This window comes from Oryzias latipes, chromosome 14 (assembly GCF_002234675.1).
Source record: "Oryzias latipes chromosome 14, ASM223467v1".
Taxonomy (NCBI): domain Eukaryota; kingdom Metazoa; phylum Chordata; class Actinopteri; order Beloniformes; family Adrianichthyidae; genus Oryzias; species Oryzias latipes.
The window spans coordinates 20,507,619-20,533,612 of NC_019872.2; the positions used below are offsets into that span (position 1 = coordinate 20,507,619).

The following is a 25,994-nucleotide window of genomic DNA, read 5'->3' on the forward strand; positions in this document are numbered from 1 at the left end:
CCAGAGGCAGGATCCACAGGGTGGATAAAGGTGGAAAGATTTCATATAATCCATGGACACCAGTGAAGATCACAAATCATTGAAGAAAAAAGGTTCAGAGCACTGTCTAGTGGGTCTAGATGACCCAACTCCCAATGGTAAAGTGCCTAGGATAGCACAAGAGATAATGGCTTTTATCTCTAACTTTCAAAATTAATGATTACATGGCACCAACACATCAACTTCTTTTTTTTAATGATAGGCAATAATCACTTATGTGTTATTTTGTTGTAAGAAGTTTCACCTTATTTTGGTTTAGATCACAAGTTATACTAACTCTGTTGTTTATGAGCAGACAAATGTATCTAAAATAGTACATATTTCATTGAATCCTATATCAATTTGAATATTTAAATGTATATAGAAATCTAGCTCTAAATTGAATCAATTCAGGTATTGATTCATTGAGTGTGACATGAGATTTATGCATTTCTAACACCAAAGGCAAATAAGGGCAAACTGAAAAGCAAAACTTATATTGGGAAAAAAGAATTGTAAATGGAGTGGCAAGAAAGAACCGATCTTGTTGAGCCTATTTAGCTGAGGGGGAATAGTCCATTCTCAGAAGAAAAACACATTTCTGTGTTTCAATTGTCTTAGTATTATCTGAAAGAAATACAAAGACAACAACAAAATATGCAAACACACACAAAAAAATCCTACAGGACAGATGGGTGGATCTGAAGATAGTTTAAAAATTGAAAGTAGCAATTATTTCCCTTTGTCCATATTTACAAGATTGGGTAACATTTTATATTAAAATTCCTTAACAAGCTTTGTTAATGCATAGACAAGCATTATAATAGAATTTTTAGGGTGTTAGTAGGACATTTATTAGTACAATAAGTCTACTAAGGTTAATTAAATTACTTAGTTAACACATTTACAAGTATTATTATTAGAATGTTCTTAAGATGCTAATGATACACTTATTGGCATTATAGACGCCTAACAAATATGTCAGTGTTGATAAGCTCAGTAAGATGTATTAACAACCTTTGTTAACACATTAAGAAGTATTATTATTGTTTGGGGTTCTAGTAAGGCATTTATTAGCTTTATAGATGTCTTACACAAGCCTAAGTGTTAATAAGCTTAATAAGTTTTATTAACTAACTTAACAAATTAATAGGCTTTATTCATGTGTAAGATGCTAGTAAGATATTTATTAGCATTATAGATGTCTTCCAAATACCTGAAAGTGTTAATAAGATTCTTTAACATCTAAAGTCAGACCATTGTCTTCAAAGTACATATTACTAAACTGCTTATAAGCTTAACAAATGTATTAATTAACTTTGTTAAAAGTTTATTAAATGTTTTGCAGCACCTCATCCAAAGTGTGGGACGTTTTTACCACAAACAACCACAAAGCATAAAGCTTATAAAAAGAACTTTATAAGAAGACTTATTGTACTAATATATGTCTTATTAACACCCTAAAAAATTCTATTATAGTGCTTTATGCATTAACAAAGCTTGTTAAGGAATCTTAACATAAAGTGTTACCAAAGATTGCTCCCAATAGACTCCACTAAAGAATATTTTGGATTGAAAGAATTCTTGAACTGAAGACATGCTTCTCAAGCCTCCTCCTCCCTGGACTGCTGCCTAATGTTTTCAGCTCATCTGTGTAAAGATAGAAGATGATCTGCACATTAATAGCACACAGAGGCTTTATTCAAGCTGTTCCTTGGCCTTACTTAAAGAGGACTGACTTATTGTGAGACAATTTCTCGCTTCTCACAGTAGAAGTTCACAGATGGGGTGAAATCTGAGTAGTACGGCAGTAACTTATAGGTACAATTTTCTACCTTTTAATAGGAGAACTGCTGGTACTTTAGAAGTTAGCAAACCACCGACTTATTACAAAGGTCTACTTGTGCATCACAGCATATGCCAAGTAGACTTAGTAAGGACAACCATCTCATGCAAGTTAGTTAGTGTAGCATTGAGATGAAGCAGATGAATGAACACAACATTCTAGAACATTTGCAGCAGGGAAAAAGAGAAAGGTTATTTTGAGCTTTCCAGTGAAACTGTGAGTTAGACAGGACTGCAGGCAGCTGCTTAGCACGTCACCTTGAACTGAAGCATTGTTGGCGTACAGGTCTGTTTAGCGCTGTTGTCACTCTCACCAGTGAGGTGTGAGTGATTTGCAGAGGCTCTCTGTTGCACTTTCTCTCCACGTCTTGCTATGGCCTGTCAGTTTATTGCCAGCATTGCTTAGAGAAACACCAGCTCTGGGCTAACAGCACAGCAAACCTCGCTCTCCACATGGACGTAAGATTTGGAAGACATTAGGACTGCACGATATGAGGAAAACTTGCGGTATGCGGTATTAGTGATCAATATTGCAATGACGGTATAACTTGGGATACGTGGACAAATAGCAAAACAACCAAAAACATAATTTCCATTTCACTGCAACTGTTAAATTTAAACAAGAGTTAACCCTCGTCTACATAGGAGGCAAACATCTAACATAAAAGGGCTTGTTTGATTCCTTAAACACTTCAAGCTGCCATAAGATTGTTTTAGCACATTTAATGTTACCATTCATATCGATAAATTTGCCATTAACTGTGCAGGCTTAGAAGACATGTTGTTTAGCTCGAGAGGTGGAGATCTCAGATCTCTCCTTTTCCAACGTCTGTCGATTAGCAGCTTGCTGTTTCCCCGTTCTCACTTTTCTGCTCCTTCCTTTCCCGCCCCCCTGTTCAAAATCACACATTGGTTGTGTACCGGGTCCACATGGTTACTTTAGGCATGAGGAGCTAACACAGCGTGTCTTTCTGCACTGGCACTGGAGGATCTCAGCATCTTAACCACAGATGTTTTCAAGCCCAACAGTGAGATTGCATCTGTGCCTTTCAGTGGGAACAGCTTTTCAAAATAGAAGCAGCTGGACTATCACCTGTTTATGTGAAGTCCACAGGAAGACACTTGTTTCATTGTTAATGGAACGCCTTATTAAAAGGATTTTCACTTTCTATTGAGCATTTATTTTGGTTTATGAATGACCAATATTTTTTCATAATTGCGCTAGGGAGGGAGTTTCATGAAGCTGGTCTTCATCTTCCTTCTTTGGACTGTGGAGGAAGTTCTGTTGACTACAGTTTAGCAGAAGTTGCTGCAAGAATCGACTGATGTGTGCAGGAAATCAGAAGGTAGAGTTGGGACTTGGATTTAACCAAGTGTAGGTCTCTGCTTGTCAAGTCAGATCATCAGTATCCGGCTGATCTGCTGCAATTAATTCTTATGGCCTCATCCTATGTTCTCATCAATGACTGTATATGAGAACTGGACCGAGGGAGTGTGACATACTCCGTTCTATTGATTTACGGCTCCAACCAAATCAAGTTAATTCAGTCACTATTTTTTCGCGATACGGACCTCGCCATGTTGGAACCAGAACCAGAATCATTGGTCTTAGTTGGTCTGAGTCAATGTTTTTATGGCAACCATCTCAACAATCATGAGTTAGCTTGCTGGAAGTCCATACCCCTACCAGTCCCTAAAACAGAGATAATCAGTCAAGCACTTTGAATGTTCGAAGCGAGACCACATACTTTCATTGAGGTGTCTGATTGGTCAGTTTTTGACTTGCTACAAAACAATTTAACTTAAAATTAGAATTATGTTGAAGAAAGGTATCAGATCAGAGATGCTTATTCTGACGATGGGATGACTGAGTAATAGCTGTTTATTTCTATTTAGAAGTCTATGGGATTTTGGCATGTTGGACCCTGCAGGTACTTCCTATTTGGAATTCCAGGGGAAGGAGACTCAGTCTAGTTCTCAATTACAGTCAATGGTTCTCATACAACTATTGTTTTTGTCCCTGTCCTTGACTAAGGTGATGGAAACTGGTTCTGAAAACAGTTTGCTAAATCTAATGCTAATGGTCTGTTAAATTTATTTGGATTGTAAAATCATATACATAGTTAACTTTACTGTGAAGTGCTTCCTCTTGTTTCCTTACAGTAGCTTTAAGATTTTAAATATCACTAGTTTAATAATTGTCATTCATATTTTGAAATGAAATATTACAGATTTCAAAGTTAACATCTATGTTAAAAGTGGGCCCTGCTTGTAATTCGCTGACACCGGGGTTTATATCTAGCTGATTTGGAGCCAGATTTTCGTCTTTTTCTTGCCTCTGTGACATTAATCAAATCTCCGTGTTTCTTAACATAAGTAAATAGGTGGAAAAATGCCCTTTAGTTGTTCCATTATGCTCATTCTAGAATTCTCTTTTTTATGTTCACCTGCCAAAAAAAGGTCACACCCATGTTTGAGCACAGCTTCAACTCAAAATAAAAGTCCACAAACGTTTTCATTTAGATCCAACCACACCGGTGAAAAAAGGAGGAACAGTGTAAAGATGGATCATTGTGCATTGACAAGTACTGTTATTTTTTTAAGCCTGTCTGAAGGAAGAAGTGAAAATGTCGTCCCGTGGATACAGTTGCTTGTAACAGAGAGTCAAAGTTCATCAACATAATTTTTGCGTTTAATTAGAAGCCTTTTTTTCTTTTAATCGTCATCTTAAAAATGTTGGAGATTTCTACGGTCGATTTATTAACATTGCATCAGATTTTCTGAAGCAGCAGTACAGAGACTCGGGATTTGAGCTGATTTCCTCAGAAAGATGACAGATCGTGTTTCCACAGTCAGCTAAGGTTTTTTCTGGTAGGAAAAGTGAAAACACTCCTTTCACATATCATTGTGCACTTGTGACTGTACACACACCCATGCATGAATGTTGTGCTGGTGCACATAGGAGCATCTATGCACGCAAGGCTGTTTATCTAACGCCTGAGGACAAACACACCGCCCGCTTTTAAGGCAGTCTCAGGCATTCAAGAATGAATGCGTCTGGAGGCATTCATAGAAGGTCGACGGATCTCACTTATCACTTCAAAGGGAGCGTGCAAGGGTCAGGGTTTCATCACGCTGGCGTTTGGTGCATTGGATCAGGAGAAAATGCCGCGCTAAAAATAGGATGCTGTCTCATGATCAGAAAGAATAACAGAGTCCAGATGATACCAATCTGTGCCAAAGCTTGGCTGCTGAAATTGCCAACTTTGGGCTACCTAAATGGCAACAGTGGGCCACATTGTTTGAAATAGAATTAATTTTAGAATTTCTCTCATGTTTCATCTGAGAATGCAACACGAACAATTCAGTATCAATAAAACACCCTCAAACAAGCACCGAAAAGGTAATTTATGAAGCATCGGTCTTTAGACCCAACGACGAGCAACAGATTTTGTTTGAATCCTTCAAAACAAAAGTGGCACACTAGCATCCCTGTCATCTCAAAGCTACAGCATTTTCGACTAAATGACATCTGCTAACCCAACAACACTTACTCAGAACCCTGAGCTGTATTGAGTTTGTACCTGTTTTAATAAATACCTGTTAAGTTTTGGCTGCCATCATTAGTTTGCCTTTAGCGAGATTTTGGCACAGCTCAGCAAATACTATTTTACAGAAACAATGCTTTAATATTAATCTAAATTAGAGATTATGTATTATATATTTAATAGTTTGTTATGCATCATGTATCATGGTTGAAAATCAACATAAAAGTATTAGTATGCTTAAACGACCTAAATAACTCACAGCTATTGGAAAGGTTGCTGCTGGTAGATTAAATACTCTGTGTATGTTGATTGGTTTAAAATTGTTCCAATGAAGTTAAAACAACTTTGAACCCTATTTCTTTGGGATTTGAATTGGGCTGGGTTGATAAAATCGATAAATCGATCTGAATTGATCTAAGCTTAATAGTTCAATAATCGATCCATAAAAGTAGAGATCGATCTTTTATACCTTTCCTTTTCCAGTGATCTAACACTGCTCTCATGAGATTTGGTGAGATTTGGTGAGATCAAGCTTTGAAACAATCACCATGTACAACTGTAAAACTGTTCACAAAATACAATCGGGAGGTTCCTGGAACATTACTAATATACTCGGATACATTTACAGTGTCATTTTAACAATAACAGCAGTTAAGCCAAAGTCTGCTAACTTGATGCTAACGTATAATGTAATTTCCCATAGGATGGCTAATGCTAACGCTTGTCTAAACATACAATGCTGACCATGTGAACAGCTTTATATAATCACAAGCATGAATTTAACTATTTAAAGGAACTTTTTTTAAAGTAACTATTTGTGTTCTGAAGCACAGTCTTTTATTCAAATAAAGTGTAATGCTATAGTGCGAGCTCCACCTAGTGGCCAAACTGAAACGCCCTCCAGGAGAGGCAGAACATTTTCTTTGTAACATGAGCCGCTTTAGAGCCTTTACAATGTTAAAGATCTGCACATTTGGATTGGACCTTTTCCTTTAGAGAAGTCATGTAACACTGTATGCTGTTAACAATCTCATTGGCTTATTATTTCATTAATACATTTTTACAGTTTGTTAACTGTATCAAATTAATATAAATATATTCAACACCTGTATAGATTATTATTATATTTCTACACAAATATGTGTAAACCGTGTGAATTCAAGATCGAATCCAATCGAGTGGATCGAAAGGATCGCAAAAATTGTGAATCGAATCGATCCAGGCTCTGGCAAATCATATCGAATTGATTCTGGAAGTTATTGGTGATACCCAGCCCTAGATTTGATGAATTCCTTTGTTGATATTCATACTACAGTTATTAGCTACAAGGATGAAAATCTCTGATTTCTGATTTAGCAAACAAGTTATCCCAAGAACAATTACAGGACTCCCTCTATTTTACAAATAACCATTTATAATCATAAACATGACCATTTTGTTTTGATACGGTTTGATCAGCCCATGAGAATATTTAACTCTAGAAAAATGTGATCTTTGTAAATCAGAGACAACTCCAGTTGCAATTGAATAGTCCAGGCTTTAGTCAAAGAGCTTTTTTAAATGTTTGACCACTGTTGTCCATCGCCATGCCTTTGCACACACTAAGAAGAATTAGAAGATTGGTGGATGCTCATCTGTACTATTTATTTGCTGTATTATTCAGCTTTATTTAGTCATGAACATTATCATTGGGATGTAAATGCTCCTGGCCGTCTTTATCCATTGCTTCTCAGTCCGCCTGCAGAGCTGCGGATGTTTTTCCACGTCTGGATGGCAGAGAGAATCATCTGATGAGTGCTCGTTGGCCCTGCAGTAACAACTGTACCATGTCTCTGCCTCTCCTTGATGAATGAGGTGTTCATAGAGCAGTAACTTATTATTACCGCTCTATTAGTCCTTTGATCTTCCAACAGTTTGAACCCTGGAGATTTTTAGAGGGAGGTTCGTCAAAATAGCTTTGCAGATGGGCCCGGTCTTGCCTGGGATGTGGGGAGAGGAGGCCTGGAGGTGTGCAGGAAATCCAGAGAAGCGACACCGCAGTCTAACCGGCTGCTGGTTCCTAGTGTTTGAATGGATCTGAGAAACAGCTTGTGATATTTTTGTGATTGATCTTCGGTGTTTTTGATTGCTTTGTCACCTTGAAGATGGATTCTCCTGCAGAAGATTTTGAAGAATCTTAGCAGTAAGCCACAGGCCGTCAGCCTTGCCAGGACATTCCTCTTTTAATGACAAATGTGAGGAGGAAGTCTTGTGGTGAAACATGAAGACGGGAGAGGAGAAGGGGAACAGGAGCAGGTCAGGGAGTTGAATGAGTTGATTCCGGGGGGAGTGGCAGGGCTGGCCAGTGGGGGACGCAGGGTGGTGTCCTGGGACCAGGTCTTCCAGTCCTAATCAGCCCTGTTGACAGGAAAACGGGTTGCTTTGATTCTGTTACGTCTTTGGCCTCTTTTCTTGCCATTGATGGCATTCCAGCTTAATTCTCTTTCCAGTGGCCCATCCTCCATCAGCGCGTCTCTCATTGTGGAGCCTGAGCCGCCGGCCCTCTTTAAGATCTGCATTAGAATGTTGTTTTTATATAGCAGCAAGCGGAGGCATGTGGAGCTTCTTTTGAACTGCTCTGCAAACAGATGGAGGTTTTCATGCCGCCTTTATGAGATTAAGCGAAACATTCCCATGAAAAAAGACATTTCCTTGTGTCCTTTCACCCTCACTCTGTCTCTCTCTGTCCCTTCCTTTTGACTCTCCTCATCTCTGTCCCCTTTAGCTTTTGCTTCTGCTCAGGCAGAGTCAGTGTACGCAGATCTGATCGCTTTGCTGCGCTGTGAACAGTGTTACTCAAGTGGAGCTTGTGCCAAGGCCTCACCTCGCTGCCACCCCTCTTTAACAAGGGATTGACAAAACACATTCACAGGCTGCTAGAGTATGAGATCCACTGAGACACAATGAGCCTATTTAGTTTTTTGGTTTCAAAGAAAAAGGCATCTCTTTGCTCTGGTTGCTTTGGTGTGCAGCCATATCTTCAACCACATTTCATTTAACAGCACAATTTTTACACTTTTCCTCCCTAAATTGCTGTCCATTTGCTTCTGCTGCTCCTGAAAAGGAGAACGGATCATGAGCCATTTATCACAGCACCTCATGTTTTAGAGATACTCTGAGCTTTTTCAGCGTTTCCACTTAATTTGCATTATTATACTGAAAACAAGAGATTTTAGGATCACACTCTCCAGTTCTCCAAGTCTACTATATAAATTAGCTAATCATCGGCAAAAAGTTAGATTCTGTTTTAATTATCAGCCTCACAATCATTTTCCTTTTTAAAGTCTGAATCTGTGTTTTTATCACATATTTTCTTTTCTTTTGTTCTGCACCTGTAGTCCACAACAGTACTTTGAATGACAGTAAAAATAGGAAAATACAGCATTTATTACATCATAAGCTCCACATCCATCAAACTCCATATTTGCTTCATCTTTATTGTTTTCTCTTTAGGCGGTTTAAAAATAGAAATATTACCAAATGTAACATTACTACATGATGATCTGGTGTTCGTGTTTCGAAGAGCTGTCCATCTTTCACACCTATAATTTTTCTTTTTTCGTAGAAGAATATTATTTTGATGAGAAAACGCGGTTTTGCTTTGAAAATGTTTTATCTATTGAGGATAAATAAATATGCTGTCATTAAGCTGACACTCAGCTGTTAAAGTGCCACTCTGATCTTATTTGGATCTGTTAATCTTTAGAAAAATGCCACAAGAACATGCTAAAAACAGCAAAACACAATTTTCATTGGAGTGGGTCTCTTAAGTGTCAACTAAATAGTCCTTCAATTTTTTAAATACTTGAAGCATTCACATTTACACAATAAAAGCTTCATATTGTCCTTGCATTCATTGAAGCTAATCGCTGTCTCCGCTCGTTTACCCTACAGTGTACAACTGACAGCGTTATGGGGTCGGTGTTCAGTGCAGATTAAAGTGGAATCTTGCAGTAACCACTAACTTTGCGGGACAATCTATCTTGCTTTTATCAGCGAGCTGAAACCAGAGAATCACAGTGGATTCTGCTACTGCTCGCTATCATTTAAAATGACTGGATTTAAACCACCAGGGGGTTTAGTTAAAACAAGTGAAGTGACGGATAAAATGCGAATAGGTATAATGTCATCTATTCCATGAATGTTAAACAGATCCCTCAAATCAAATCCCCCCCAGACACAATGTTGCCAAATGTTTCAAACATTCCCAAAACGTCATGACAACAGGAAGGGTCAGAAGATATGAGATAACTTCTAATTCACTAGAAATTGTACTTTTGCAAATTCCATGAATTATCTGGCATTATTTGTAGCAGCCCAGTAAAATACAAACTACTTTTTTTTTGATTCACCAAGTACGAAAAGTTTTTTATTTATTCGAAAAAAGGCCTTCGGATTTATAATTTTAAATATTTTGTATATTTTTACTTATAGAACAACATAATTAAATGTGCTAAATGGGAAAATGGGAATTAATTCTTACTAAATCAATTTTCTGATGAATCAAATGATTGTTTTTTATTCAGCATTAAATAGTAAAAAAATGTGCATAGCAATGAGAAAACACAAGTTCAGAACCTCGTGTGTTTGGTGTCTTTTTTCGGTTGTGCTTCTGTTATTTACTTCTTGGGTGTGTAATTGTGTAAATCGGTTCTGTAATTGATTTTCATGATTGGTGTTTTGGAGTTGTGGATGGAAAGGAAAGGCTGAGGCAGATGTGGAGAGAAGGGAAACCTTTGCTGTCTTTGATGAATCTTACAGCTGAGGATGGTTCTGGTGAGCTTGAAGCGTCCTGTATCCGTGCGATGAAGCATGTCTGATGAAGCAGAGCCCCCTTTCCTGTTTTTCCATTTGTATGCATCTATTTCCCACTTTCAGAGTCAATTACTTTTTCTTAATTATTTCTCCCTCCATGAGCCTTTTTTCCTTTTTTTGTCTGACTTAAAAGTAAAGGTAATTTATGGTCAAAATACTGTTTATTATATTACATTTATGGTTTGAAATTACCTGCAGAGTTCAAACGTTTAAACCAATTAATGGATTAGGTACAAAAAAGAAAAAAAGAAAAATCACTTTTAGGATAAAGCAAGTTATTTTAAAGGGATATTTTAATATTTTTTACATTTGACTTTTAACGGTTTGAAACACTTTTGAAATATAAGTAACTACATTAAGTAACTGAATAAGTTAAAAAAAATCTTTAGTTGCTAAAAAAGTAATAAAAGAAATTTCAGCACAGTTTGCTCTTCACAGTGACAATTTTGTTTAATATTGTGTTGAGTAGAGAAGCCTCAGTAAATTGTACTTTAGGATTTAAGATGACAACTTATTACAGTTTTAATATTATAGTAAGAAAATTCAAGCTTTCTATTTTAATGTCCTAGAATGAAAAAAAAAAGTAATTTTCTTTCTTTTTCAGAGTGGCAAAAACAAATTATCTGAATTTTGCAGTTGAGCCTAAATTAAAAATCTTTTTACTCTTTCAGGAATCTCACTTTTAAAAGTGTTCTCAAATAGAATATAACTATTGATCCCACAAAGGGGAAACATTTTTATTTGCTTTATTATTTTGTTTTCTTCCCGTTTTTCCCTCACAAAATGTACAAATATATGATTTTATTTGCCTTTATCTCTGCTTTTGATCAATATGAATTCATTATTTTTGGCTCATGTGTATTTATTCTGAATTCTATTAACTTTAGCAAGCAGGAAAAAAAAGCTAATAAAACAAAATAAGAAGAGCATGGCCATCATGAAAAAACCAACAAAAGTAAGGATTTCCTCACTTATTTTCATTACTGCAGTTACTTTGTGAGCTCAGAAAACCCCACACTGACTGAAAAGAACCTGAAGTCCGTTTGGGCTCAGAACAGTTCAGGAAGCCGAATCATCAAAGCTGAAGGTCAGACTAGAGCCTGAACCCGGTTCATAGAAAACATATCTTTGGCTTTTGTCAGGAAAAAATTTAGGTTGTAACTGTTTAACTTCCTTCCGTTCCAGATGAGAAAGTAGTGATGAGAGTTCAGAGAAAAACAGAGAATTTAGTACTAAAAAGCAAGAGGAAGACGTCGTGGGATGCAAAAATGTAAACAGAAATGAATGAAGCAGCAGGAAAATGGAAAAGCTCACGTCGGTCATCAACCTTCTGCATTTCAAACTCGATGATGTAAACATTGGTGTGCTTCAGGCGTTAAAATGGATGGTAAAATGTGTGTGTTTAGGGGAGCCTCAGCTTTTCTGCTGCAGCCCATTCCTAGACCGAATTCCTGTAGGCTTACAGGAGCTGTTGAATGAAATGGAGGGCTCAGGACAGGAATGATGGAGGGGGCCCTCTGCTGTGGGAGGGGTGTCAGTCTCTCATTTACTGCCCTGATTAAATAACAGGATGCTTTATGAAAACAAGAACATTATCTGCCTGTTAGAAGGCGGGGAAAGGCCCTCTGATTGGCTTCCCCCGAGTCTTTGCGCCGTTTGTGCGGAATGTGTGCATCTCCGCCTCTGCTGCTCCGTCTGTCAGGACTTCATGAACACATCCCACCTTCAAGAAAACTGCAGACTCAAACGCCGACCTTACTGTTACAGCTGAAGCCTTGAAATGAGCTTCAGTTCTAATCAGAGAAGGATCCAAACATGTGACACACACACCCAGCAGTATTATTCATTCTTCTCGACTGGAGTGAAGTGGTGGAACATGGAAGTGTTTGTAGGGTACCTCTGGATTGAAGAGTTAGTCAGAGGGGAGGGTTCCGGGTAAATGAAATAAAAGAGTACTGATAATGTACAGTATACACACGTTCATCTGTTTCATGTTCAAACAACAGTTTTTTGCTCATTAGACTTAAAATATAACACACAAAAACATTTCTTCTGCATTACTAAAAACTTTTTCCCATCAACATGAGCTTTCATACAAATGTCCATAGAAAGGTTTATGGTTTATGGTTTAAAATATGAAAAATAAATAAAATTTCAGCCCAGGTTGAACAAAAGTTATTTAAAAAAAAAAATTGTTTGAGGGATTTGTTTTTTTAAGCATTTAAAGTAAATGTCTGGAATTTTCTTAAAGTAAAATGAATAGGGTTAAAAGCAAGTGGTTCATTCTTATGTTTTATCTCAAATTCTATCTTAAAAAACAATAATCTACAAAAATATGCGTCTTGTACATTTTTTTCAACATTTTAAATCTATGAAACATTTTTTCAGCTGGTTGAGCAGAGTTCTGAATAAACTGAAATCTTTAAACTCTGGTTCCCTCTATTGGTGACTTCTTACATCAACGTAATATGAAGATAGAGACAAAAATACTTAAATATTGCAGCTTTAAAAAAAAAGCCAGGCATAATTATACTTACCGTGATGCAGTAAATTAGATCAGAAAAACTTACAACTATTGTTTTTCGGGGAAGGGGGCTCAGAAAAAGCTCAGAAGGGTTTAACTTTTTTCGTCAATATCACAGAACAAAATACTTAAAGTATGTCTGTTTTTAAATTTTGCTGAACAGAATAGAATTTAATTCAATTTAATTCAATAAAATGTTTTTGATCCCACGAAGGGAAAGCAGATAGATAATAAATAACACTAAAATATACCTACAACAATCACAAAAACAATAAATTATTTTTTAATTTTTGTTAAAAACTCCTTTTTAGATGTAATAACTAGTTATTTTTACTCACATTAGAACTGGGCAAACTGTTTTTGAGGTAAATGATTAACTCACAAAATTAAAGTAAACGGCTCCATTTTAATTAAAAAAATGTGTGTTTTTTTCATTTTGATCTTTATTTAAATGTTCTTTTTTTACTTGTCTTTTTATATTTTAACTGTTAAAAACATACATCATATTAGACTTTTATTTATTTATTTTTGTTCTGGTCCATATTGTAACTGTGATTGATTATTTTTTCCCTGTTACATTTAAATTCAATCCTTTGATGTTTATTTCTCTAAAATGGATGACCTTTATCAATCTGTAAATGTTTTCTGTAGATTTTGACCTGCGTTGAAGTGATAATATCAGACGACTCGCGTCTCGCTCCGTCTTTTCGCTCTTTACATTTCAAATGTGGATCACGCCGCTGCTAATGAGACATCGATGGATCCACTTCTCTGTTAGCATGACCAGCTTCTGGAGCTTGTGTGTATGCGTGTGTGTGTATATATGCGTGTGTGTAGGTCACAATGTGTGTGAGACACTGGTAGATATGATTTTGATCCAAGCCAAGCGCCCTCGGGCTGGAAACTTCTCCTCAGCAATAGAATCTGCTCACCTGTCTTAACTTGCCCTCCTCATGCAATTTGCACCCCCCCCCCTTTCTAGTGGCCCCACTTCAAAGTACTCCTATGAGTAATGGATACCCATGGGGCCACACCTTTCCCTCCTCCATGGAGCTCGGCTGCCGCTCTGCCAGCAGTGAGCACTCAGCAAACATACGTTTGCCAATCATTCACACACAATTAGACTTAAATATACAGCTTCTGCACAGGGTAAACAATATTTAGCACCAATGCAGTGCTTAGCTTGATGTCATTTACCAAACCAAGACAAGGCCATTATCTCATAAGTGACTCTCAAAGCTTTTTATTTCCTTTCGTCTATCTTCAGTTATACTAGCTTGTGTTTTTCTATGTTATATTGTTGGAGTTTCAATAAATACAATTAAAAAGAATCAAATTATTACTTAATGCCTTTTTTTCTAGCCACTCCTCCAGTTTGGGGGTTACTGCCACCTTCACTTTCCAGGCTTTCTCCAGTTCTTCTCTGAGTCCCTGGTATTTCTCCAGCTTCCCATGATGTTCCTACTTTCTGATGTTCCAATCGCTTGGCACTGCCACATCCACCACACACAGTACATACTACCTACTACCTAAATGTATGTATTCTTGCACTGCACATCAGTTCTGCTTGTTTCAGATGAATAGATTAATTTCAAAGCATTTCTGTAATCTGGTTTGGTTGCCATGTCAACCATCCCCTTTGGAAAAAATAATAACTTGGGGATCTCAGATGAGTTTCTATGACGATGGGAAAGTAGCTTTCCAAAGCACGGTCTGTTCAGAACATTCAGTCAAGCAGAAACATTACTTTGTTAATTGTTATATAAAATATGAATTATTATGCCAGGACTGCTGCTAAAAAAAAGTTAGGTTGGCTTGAGGTGCTTATTTTCTACCCAAACCCAGGGGGTAAACTTTAAAGCGTTCGCTTAGTCTGTTTTTATTTGAATCAAATAAAGACATGTCAGAATGAGCTGCAACAGCTCCTGAGAAGACGCTAACTTCATCTACAAAAGACTTTCCAAATACTTCAAAACATTTACAGATTTTCTCAGTTTTGATTTGTGAGTTTTAGCTGTTTCTGACATGTACAAAGATGTTTTATCAAATATAAAAGCTTAATAAAAACAAAACTTAGCATAGTTCCTTTAGACAGAGCCATGTTGTATTCTAAGAAAAAAAGTGTAAAGAAAATATAAAAAAAAACAAAACAAAAGTTTAAACAAGCTAGTTGGTAAATTAAAAGAAATCTGCCACCCAAATGATTCCATTATTTTACAAAGAAAAACTATAGGTGTTGTTTTAAATAATGATATTATGTTATTAAATCCTGGAATATCTTGGAAAGTTGAAGTGTTTGTAGGACCAAAAGTCATAGCTAGAAAAATCTGAAAGAGCTGAATATTTTAATAGTTGAATGGTTAAAAAGCTGAAACATTGTAGGAGTTAAGCGACAAAAAGTGTCTGAAGATACTATAATAACGAAAGAAATAAAGAGAAACAGGAAAACAATGTGTTGAATGCTTTATAACATTCAACACATTAACTTTGTTGTTGATTCCCTTTAATTTTCACACTTGACTTTCTCCAGTTGACTGGACATTTCTACCATAAGAAACAAGCCTTAGTGACAAGTTTCCCTCAAAATCCTGTTCGGGCAAAATTGTGTGAACATTATCTGGACACCTGGAAAAACTTGGATTACAATGTTTCCTCTGGTTCACAAAGGTCACATGACTCACACTAGAATGACACATACAAACAACCGGTCATAAGTTTTCATTTTTGTCATCATTTGTGTTCAAAGGTCTCCAAACTGTGACAAAGTTGTCTCACATCTTTCTGGATCACAGAAACAGAATCAGACAACTGCCACAGATCTTCAGCGATTTTGAGAAAAGCTTAGATTTTTTCACATTTTTTAGATTTCATCAGGAAAAGGAGCCACCTCTCACGCAAGGACATAAAGGATCACTGCAAATATTTACTGTGGAAACTCCTTTGAGTCTGTAAAAACAGTTGTTGCTCAGTGAGATAATATCCCTAAGATTTGAAATAATCTCCTAAACTTCATGCTGCCGCCTGCTTTGACCTTTTTTGGTCATTCTTTTAGAAAAACACATTTTAATCTTTTTGTATTAGAAAAAAGACAAAAATTGACAAAATAAAATTGACAAATAATCATAAAACAGAAAATTTGTAAGTATAAGCAGATTTTATAATCAATTTACTAACAGATTTGAACTTTTCTGGTCAGAATTTTTACTTAAAAACCATCAGTCCATTCATTTTCATTTTTGTATATCCTCGGTTTTCTTCAGAAATAAACTTTAGTATCTGTTTTATGGATGTCCTCTTTCTGAATTATACATAAATGTACATTATTGAAGACTTTTTCCTCCATATGATCCCTGCCTTCAGGCGTTTTGCATGTTGAATCATGCTTTTCTTCATCTCAACTCCCACCTTAAGCCCTAAGTATAATGAATGTGAAATCACCTTTATCATGGGGAAGCATCGGTGTGTCATCAGCCTCAGCCGTCTCAAACCCTAAATTTAAGGCCTCATTTTATTTTAGCTGCTGATGATTGTGGGATGAAGGTTCGGTAAATGAATATAATGGCGAGGAAGAGATGACTGGGCATCAAAGGATTAGCTTCCATTTCCCACCTGAAATCATTGCAGCAGTGAATACCTGAATATTCTCCGCCTCTTTCTCTTTCAGTTTTTGACTCTTGACCCTTTTTTTTCCCCGAGGACACAACGTTGGATCGTTGTCGGCTTTTTTATGATATAAAGGCAGAAAAAGTCAGTGGATTTTTCTCTAAAAGGATTTTCTACGGTTTTCACCGATAATTTTAAGAATTCAATCAATTCAGTTTTGAATTGACATTGTTTATACATTTAGACATATTTGTATAGAAATACAAAAACAATCTATATATGTTTTAAAGATATTCATATTAGTCGGATACAGCTCACATACTGAAAAATGTATTAATGAAATATTAGACTAGTGAGATTGTTAACAGCATACGGTGTTACATGATTTCTCAAAGGGAGAAGCTCCAACAAAAGTGTGCAGATCTTTAACATTGTAAAGGCTCTAAAGTGGCTCATGTTACAAAGACCTGCCTCTCCTGGAGGGCATTTCAGTTTGGCCACTAGGTGGCGCTCACACTATAGCATCACACTTTATTCCAGAAGACTGGAGCCTAAAAGGGAGCTTTAGACCACAAATGGTTACTTAAAAAATGTTTCCTTAAAATAGTTTGGAAAAGTCATGCCTGTTGGGAAATAAAGCTGTTCATTTAAACAATGTATGTTTAGGTCGATCAAGCGTTAACATTAGCCATCCTATGGGAAATTCTATTATTCGTTGCATCGAGCTAGCCCACTTTGTCTTTACTGCTGTTATACATTCGGTCACCAGAAAAGGAAAGACATAAAAGATCAATCTCTACTTTTATGGATCCGATTATTGATCTATTAAGGTTTGATCGATTCCGATTGATTAATTGATTTTTTCAATCCAGCCCTAGTATTTACCAAAATTCTCTTATTATGGGAAGTTTGTTTCATTGAAGAAAAACCAAAGCAATATAATTCTTTCATACTCAACGTAATTTTTAAATAGAAGACTAATTGTATCCTCCAACATTTTATGAATAAAAATAAATAAAACTGTCAATGCTGGGGGAAAAAAGGAAAAAAAAAAACATTTAAAGAATTTTAAACTTGACTGAAGACAAGTTGGGAAAAATGTTCCAGGTTGTTGTATTGAACCTAGAAGCTAGAAGTTCTTTATGATTCTTTTTGTTTCCTGCTCAGAGCCTCAAAGGAGCAATGGTTGGAACTTTGTGGTTTTCTCTGTAAATAAAACAAGAAGAAATGGCGCAATCTGCAGCCTTCCTCACCCAAATGAACACATCCAAATGTGTTGAGTGCAGTCTACCCTGAAATAGAAAAGGACAAATTGTTTGTGTGAAAAGCCATCTAGTGGTTCGCTTGTGAACTGACCTGGCTGCAGTCCCTTTTGTTTTTTAACCAGCCTCACACAGAAAGTCAAAATAGCCTCATTGTGGCGGCGACCTTTGACACTTAGCTGCATACCCCCATGAATGCCAAACAATAGTTTCAATAGTTTGCAGCAATGATGCACTAAGGCTACGTTCACACTGCAGGCTGAAACGACCCAATTCCAAATATTTTGCCCCTAAGCGGCCCAATTCCGATCTTTTCATGACAGTCTGAATGACACAGATCCGATCTTTTCAATTGCGACCCAGGCCCCGTGGGTTTGCCGTCCTGATTCCGAATTGTAGCTGTTCTTTTCAATTGCGACCGCCGTCTGACCGGCCAGGCGACTTGATTCCGAACCGTACGTCATCACACTGTAGATCACAAAAGTTCGGTTTTACTTGGAAATGTGAACAGTCTAGCAAACAATTCGGATTTTTTCAAAAAATCGGAATTGAGTATTAAGCCCTGCAGTGTGAACGTAGCCTAAATTAATTGATGAATGGATAAAAAACAGATTCATTCATTCATCCATTCATTTTTTTTGAAAAATGAAGAAAAAATGGGGAAAAAAACGAGAATTTTAAAATATCAACTAAATATAAACTCCACTTAAGGTTATGGTTTTGGAAGTTAATAGAAACTCCTCTGTGACATTCATAAAAGCAGAATGAGTCTTTTCTGCACTAGAGTTCATTACAGTGTTTGTGTTTACACAGGATAATACCGTTTTAGAGCCAGTTTTGGTTCTTTTTTATGATGACTCGGCAGCTTTTGGGCTGCCTCTTCCTTTGGTGTGTCTGTCTGCTTTTTCCTCCGGTGTGTTCGTCACGGCGTTTGCACACTGCTGTCCACAGCCTATTCACCTAAAACTACACTTTCACTGATAGTTCCTTCACTCATCTCATGTTTTCCCACAACCTCTATCAAAAACCCAACCACTTTAAAAGTTGGAGCAGACCACGGTGGTTTTCTCACTGTTTGTTCGTTTGTCGGTGATGATGTCTTTGCTGTACAGTTCTTTGAACCGCAGCTATTTTTGCTGCCTCCTGTTGTTTTTACTCTCATGCCAAATAGTCTGTAATGACATGTTAGATTGTACCTTGTGAGGACGGGTGTTTACTTAACTGCAGCCGTTTCCGTTCCTTTTCCGGTCGTACCAAACCCGGATACGCTCAAACACTTGTTTGAGCGGTTGCTGCCCTCTTAGAGTCAGGTTTGTGTTTGTGTCTTCTGTCAATCGGTTTGTTTCTGGATCTGTGGCTCTGAAACCACTCAGTGACACAGTGGAGCCTCCGCTACTCCCACTGTGGACCACAGAGGGTCACTACAGAAGCAAATTGTAAATGGCGTATTTTTATATAGCCCTTTACTACTTTCTCAGAAGGTCTAGAGTGCTTAATAGTCCCTGTCCCATTCACACACACATTCACACACTGGTGGTGGCTCTGCTGCCGAACACTAGCGCCAACCTTTAACCACCAGGAGAAATGTAGGGTCCAGTGTCTTGCCAAAGGACACTGCAACACAAGTGTGGATCATCCGATCAGAGGTCGACCGCCCTACAGTGGTAGACTCCAAACTGGGGAGTCAAGTCTGTTGGACTGCTTGCATTTGAATGGAGAAGTTTGAACTGTTTTAAACATCAAATTCCCACAAGTGTGTGACTGCTCCCCATGTAGGCACATGCATGTACTGTAATTACACTTGAAATGAAAAAAAGAAAGCATAGCTTAGAGCCCCTTGAGCTCTCGTCATCATTAGTGCCGTGTGATAGAGAACTTGGCCTGGTGTGGGTTTATCTTGGCAGCTACTTAATTGATGAGTCGCTCATGAAACTCTTGGATTTTTCTCTATCTTTTGCCAAAAGCCTTTAGAGCTTTTGTAAATCACTTTGAGAGATAAGAAACATACCTCCACCATCACAGGCTTGAGAACCCCCCCCCTACTGTTCATTGACACGATCAGCACCAGAGTGAACGTCACAAGTTGGGGACACTTGACACCATTGGCTGCATTCCATTCAGATTAGTTTGACGTTTCCGCTGCTTTTGGCAGCAGTAGATGTAAAGCATAGTCAGCATTCCTTACTCATGTGAGGAATGCTCCACATATTTATGGAGGACTAATCAGATCAGGACTTTAAACTTCGTAAAAACTCTGACTACTGATCAATGCCAACACTTTTGGTGGCACCATGACACATGATGGATTTAAAGTCTCACTCCAAATATCTTTTGATCTATTCTAAAGATGGTCTTTTAATTATGATTATGACATTTTTAGCCAAAACCCAAACAATCTGTGTTGTCTTCTTGGACATAGTTTTTTTTTTGTCTTGGACAAAGTTTCTCCAGAGCAGTAGGAGGTCACTCGAAATTCGAAGGCAAGTTTTGGGCATGACTTGAAACAGCCCCACCCCTTTCCTCCTTCCTTACACTCTCTCCTACTAGCTTACAGCCCTTCAAGCCCCCAACCTAACATTACTGCCACAAAAACGGCGAGCAATATTGGAGCTATCCAGCTGTACCGTTTTGAGGCAGAATCCAGCTCAGACAGGGAGAACAAAGACGTACATGGATCTAGCAGGGAGCTTGTGACCCGCCCAGTGTATTTTCCACGTAACAAATAGAATGATTTTTAGACAGCATTTTTCATCTGCTCCTGATTCACAACAATTTGAATAAAGAAAATACTTAGAAATTTTATTTTAAGCTGAACTTTCCTTATACATGTCCTCATTCATCAGAAAAAAGCCACATGAACTTGTTAAAAAGCCCAAACAAACCTGATTTTCATCAGAGTGGGTCTTTAGAGCAGATGCCATGCCGTCACTATTAATTGACAACTTGTGAATGTAAACATGTTTTCCTGCAGGAAAACGATAATCTTGCAGATCCATGAGGCTGCAGGGCTTTATTTAATCAGTTTTATTGTTTTTGTTGTTTTGTTTGGGGACAACAGGATTTCTGTTTTTGCAGAAATGTCACCAAAAAAACTGAACTTTATGCTCACTTTGCAGCTGCAACCCGTACTCAGACAATTCAATTCAATTCAATTTTATTTATATAGCCCAAATTCACAACAACAGTCGTTCTCAGTGGGCTTCGTAAGTCTTGTAAGGTAAACATACAATCAAAATGGATCATAAATTCATAGAATTCAATAGAATAATTCTAAAACTTTAACTAAACTGACTAAACTTAACTGGCATCCCTGCGCTTAGACCCCCCTTCGCGGTAAGGAAAAACTCCTAAAAAAACGGATTCCGGAAAAAACAAAGACACTTCTTTCTTTCTCTGATGGACCGAACTACAAATGCTGACGATAAAGAAGGGATGTGAAAGGGTTGACCGCAGTCCTAATGTTTCCTTTGAGCTGTTTTTTCTAACGTTTTGCACAAACCACAGTTGGTTTGGAAGACCCAAGACTCTCTATGCTGTCATTTCCCACTTTCGGCTTCTCCCATCAGGGGTCGCCACAGCGAACGAGTCGCATGGTAGATTTGGCAATGTTTTACGCCGGATGCCCTTCCTGACGCAACCTTCTTAAACCGGGCTTGGAACCGGCAGAGGTAGAGAAGGGAACAGGGAGCAGCCCGGAGTCGAACCCTGGTTTCACGAACGGAAGGCGCCGCAAACCAGCACGAGCTAAACCGGCTGTCATTTAAAGAACTGAAATGAGTGACTGGAGTAAAAATCTCCCTGATCTGCCCTCTTTGAGTCATACCCTGTAAAAGGACCTCAGGGAAAAGAAGAAGCTGCAGTGGATTCTCATTTCAACACAAAACTGGCCACGTTTGCCTGATGGGGAGTCTTTTTCTGTCATTCAGAATTTTCTTTTTATCTTCAAAACAATGATCTTACAGTGAATAAAAATACAGATTGTAAATTTGAAAAACAGACTTTGTAAGTTTTTTAACAAAATGTGAAAATTTGAAAACAGTTTTAAACTTAGAAGTACACTCTTTAAAATTTTAAAGAAACATAAAAAATAGAATAAACAATAAAAATATATATTTTGAATTAAAAAAAATACTGAAAATTTGAATTAAAAGAACAAAACCAAAAGCTGGGACTGCATGAAAAATATTTCATGCATATTGTATTTCTAACAGCTGCTGTTTTGTATTTTGAACTTTAGTTTTTTTTTTTTTTTCATTTCTCTCCCTATCTGATCTTATTCGAGCTAACAATTTACAGTTTTAATTTAGACTCTTTGTTTGGAGTTGACCCTAATTTTTCATTGGAAGTGGTGCTTTCAGCCCAATTCTCCAGCTGCTCAGGGCTCGCTTGTGTGGAGCAGCAGGTTCATTCTAACAGCCACAGATCTTTTTACAAAGTGGGTTGTGGCAAAATCTCTCAATAAACATTACAAAGAAGAATGTCAGACACAACTTATGAGGGGAAAGAACTTTGGGTTACAAAAGGAAACATGAAAAGCTGATCTCCACACTACGTAGTTTGTCCAGGTGGGGTTACCGTAGTGTGACATTATCCTCAGTCGAAAGGACCCTGAACGGTTATTGCAGGCCGAATGGTTATGGTACCTACACCGGAACAGCGTCTGCTGTTGGCACCATCAGCTTTGTATTTGGCGTACAGTGGTGATAACGGTCTCCCAAAGTTTGAGCCGATATGACAACACCAAAACGTCTGTCATCCGCTGTCAATCATGTCCTGGCAGCCGATGGGTTCAAAGCCCCACCCCCACATATAAGTAGGGTCCACTCTGAAAACAAAAAGTCTGCAATTGAAGTTGGACAGAAATGGAAAAAACAGAAATATAAAATGCAAAGCTGCAGCTCTTACAAACATTTTTTTTATTTGGTAACAGTTTTAAATTCATTAGTTTTTATCCAAGATTTAGTATTTCTTCAAATTGATAATACCGGTATATATTTTTCAATGTTTCTTTTAAGATTACAATGTGTACTGTGAGGGCCTCTAGTGTGTTTTCAGCCTCAGATGTAAAGGTGGCAGAACTGTGGCACACTTGACTCTGTTGGAGCTGAAACTTGGCTGCCACCTTGTGATGGCTGAAGTTGTGCACACTTTTGCTAGTGGTGAAGCTAAATTTTGGTCAGACGTGACCTCTAAAAACATAAATTGCCTTCTGTTTCCATAAGTTTGTTTTTATTGAGACACTTTACAACGATTGCATGTGGCGTGTTAACTAACCATCTCCTTCTGTGTCCTTCAGGCCCGCATGGCATTGGATAAAGGAGCTCAGGCTGTTATCTTTGATGTCAGCGATGACGCCAACGCCGCTGCCGAGGTAAGCTCTCACCATTGGCTATTTATTTACATTGTGAAACCGGAATACCACATTCATGTCTGTGGGCTGCATTTCTGCAAACAGCTGCGGGAAGCAAACTCCTTTTCCCGTCCGGTGGTGCTGGTGGAGGCTCAGGGTGCTGAGGACCTGATGGGTTTGGTCAACAAGAACGAGGAGGCCAATGTTGTTATTGAAATCAAAGTGGAACCTAAGTGGGTAAGCACACTCATCAAAAAGCTCAGACAATTTAAGCAACTACTTTACAAAAAAACAAATTTTCAGAAGATGAAAAGGAGGAACTTTGATGCTTCTGTGCTGGAAGATCCCAGAAGCTCAGTAGTGAGTGAGACAATGTCACATGTTCACATTAAAATCTTTTTTATATTTTTTTTATTCTTAAGTGGCTTAAGCCTCTGTAAGGCTGTTGTTAGCTGAACCCCAATCTTTTGAACAGATACTTCCTTCAAACTCCTTTCTATAAGTCATTTTTTGATAAAGCTTTGCAAATACCCTTGATTAAACAATGCAGGCCACTTCCTGATGACAGTGTTACCAGATTATTGTTAATTATCAAATTTATTAGCAATTTATCCATGATTTCAGCTTATTATTTAGTTAGACCCCCCCTCAGTCATCTTTTGATCTATTGTCAAAGCATTCCCAGTGCTCTTTTAATTATAATTTTGCTGTTTTTGGCCAAAATAAAAAAAAGAAAGTCATAGTTTCTGCAGAGTGGCAGTAGTTGAAATTCACCTCTGAGTTGTGATGCAGAGCTAACCCACCCCCACTTCCTGGCCCCTATACCTGAGAGCTCTCTATTAACATGCTCTCCCGCTAACTTACAGCCCCTCACACCCGCAACCTAAAATTACCGGGGAAACAAAAATGGTTAGCAACATTATAAACAAATAAATGAATAACATACAAGTAAAAACTGGGATTAATGCCAGACAAACAAATTAATAAACCTTACTGGACTGATATAAATGACTAAAATGGAAATAAAAGGCTAAATACTTAAAAACAAATAAGGTAAGAAATAAAAATAAAAAAGTAGGAACACATTAAATAATATAAATATCAAATAAAAGCCAGATTATAAAAGTAGGTTTTGAGCCTTCCTTTAAAAACATGAACAGTCTCTGCAGCCCTGAGGCTCTTGGGGAGGTTATTTCATGGGTGAGGAGCATATTAACCAACACAAAGTTGTGTTAAACTATGTCAGCCACAGCAGATCAGCCATAGAAGCCCCCTGCTGTTAGAAAAGTTTTAAGTGCCATATCAGGCTGCACAGTGGCGCAGTTGTTAGCACTCTTGCTTCACAGCAAGAAGGCCCCTGGTTCAAGTCCAGCCTGGGGGGCCTGAAACAGAACACATGGGGGACCTTTCTGTGTGGAGTTTGCATGTTCTCCATGTGCATTCATGGCTTTTCTCCGTCCAAAGACATGCTTCATTGGTTAATCTAAATTGTTAGGTGTGAGTGTGTGATTTTGGTCCTGCAACAGACTGGAAACTGTCCCAGTCCTATGAGTGGGGTTAGGCCTGGGGTGGGCAACCTCTTTGACTCGTGGGCCACATAGGGTTGTAAAATTCGATAGAAGGACCGGACCAGGAGCAGATGAGTGGAGTGTTTTGGTAATCCACCTTATAAGAGTAAGAAATAACATGCAATCTGGATGAAAACATTTTGACTGAAAATTAATATGTATTTTTGAACATAAAATGTTTGAGTTTTTATTTCAAAACTGTGATTTTTGTTCTCATTTTAGAGCCAATTGCACCGTTTGATGGACGTCATGTAAAACCCAAACTTAGAGAAATGCTGCGTTCATATGGTGTTTGAATGATTGGAAAAATGAAAAACAACAAATCTTGCAACACCACATGGAGGCTGGAGCGGGGTCCCAAACTTTTTCTTGTGAGGACAACACAACCTTTGTCCTCTCTGATTTGTCTAATGTTAAACTTCTTTAGGTTTTTTTTTATTATGAAGCACTTTGGGACCCTGAAGGAGCTGTGAAGTGCTGTATGAATAAAGTGTCATTCATTCAGTTATTCATTCATTTATTCATTCAGTTTTTCATTCATTCATTTAGTCATTCATTCATTCAGTTATTCATTCATTTATTCATTCGGTTATTCATTCATTTATTCATTCATTCATTTATTCATTCATTTATCAATTAAATCATTCATGTATTCATTCATTTATTCATTCATTTATCAATTAAATCATTCATGTATTCATTCATTTATTCATTCATTTATCAATTAAATCATTCATGTATTCATTCATTTATTCATTCATTTATCAATTAAATCATTCATGTATTCATTCATTTATTCATTCATTTATCAATTAAATCATTCATGTATTCATTCATTTATTCATTCATTCATATATCCATCCATTTATTCATTTATTTATTCATCGATTTATTTATTCATTCATTCATTCATTTATCCATCCATTCATTCATTTATCCATCCATTCATTCATTCATTCATTTATTTTTTAAAAAGCAGCAAAATCTCTAACAGAATGAGCAAAACGGCAAAAGATGAATTGCGACGTAGAAAGGAAACACTGTCTTCTGTTCTACTTGACAAGAATCTTTTGTGTTGGGAAACAGACTGCAGGATGACTGAAGGACAGAGTAAACAATGTTGTATGTGGGTCTCAAACGCGTGGCCAGACTGAAAAGAAATGACTGACTGAAAAAACAAAATATCTGTGTACATATAACCTCATTATGATTATTACCATCAGTCCTTTCTATTTTCAGCTCCATTATGACGTGAGCATCCTGCTTACCATCATCCTGGTCATTTTTACTATCGTCCTGATCTTTGTTTTCCGCTACAAGTGCAAGTCCAACAGAACCTGGGTGAGTGACGGCCCCTGTCGGTTCTGTGGGGATCCAGTTTTCTTTTTTTTCTGATCTTTTCCTAACAGTCTTCATCCGATC

At 37.4% G+C, this 25,994-nt stretch overlaps 1 protein-coding gene across 1 annotated transcript in view; it reads left to right on the forward strand.

The window, feature by feature from the left end:
- The window catches only part of rnf43 (ring finger protein 43), a 98,018-nt gene that overhangs the window by 66,963 nt on the left and 5,061 nt on the right, over window positions 1-25,994 (forward strand). Inside the window, exons 3-5 of the mRNA XM_023962313.1 lie at window positions 22,951-23,025; window positions 23,110-23,241; window positions 25,812-25,913. Coding sequence (XP_023818081.1) covers window positions 22,951-23,025; window positions 23,110-23,241; window positions 25,812-25,913 — 309 coding nt within the window. The remainder of the gene's footprint in view (window positions 1-22,950; window positions 23,026-23,109; window positions 23,242-25,811; window positions 25,914-25,994) is intronic.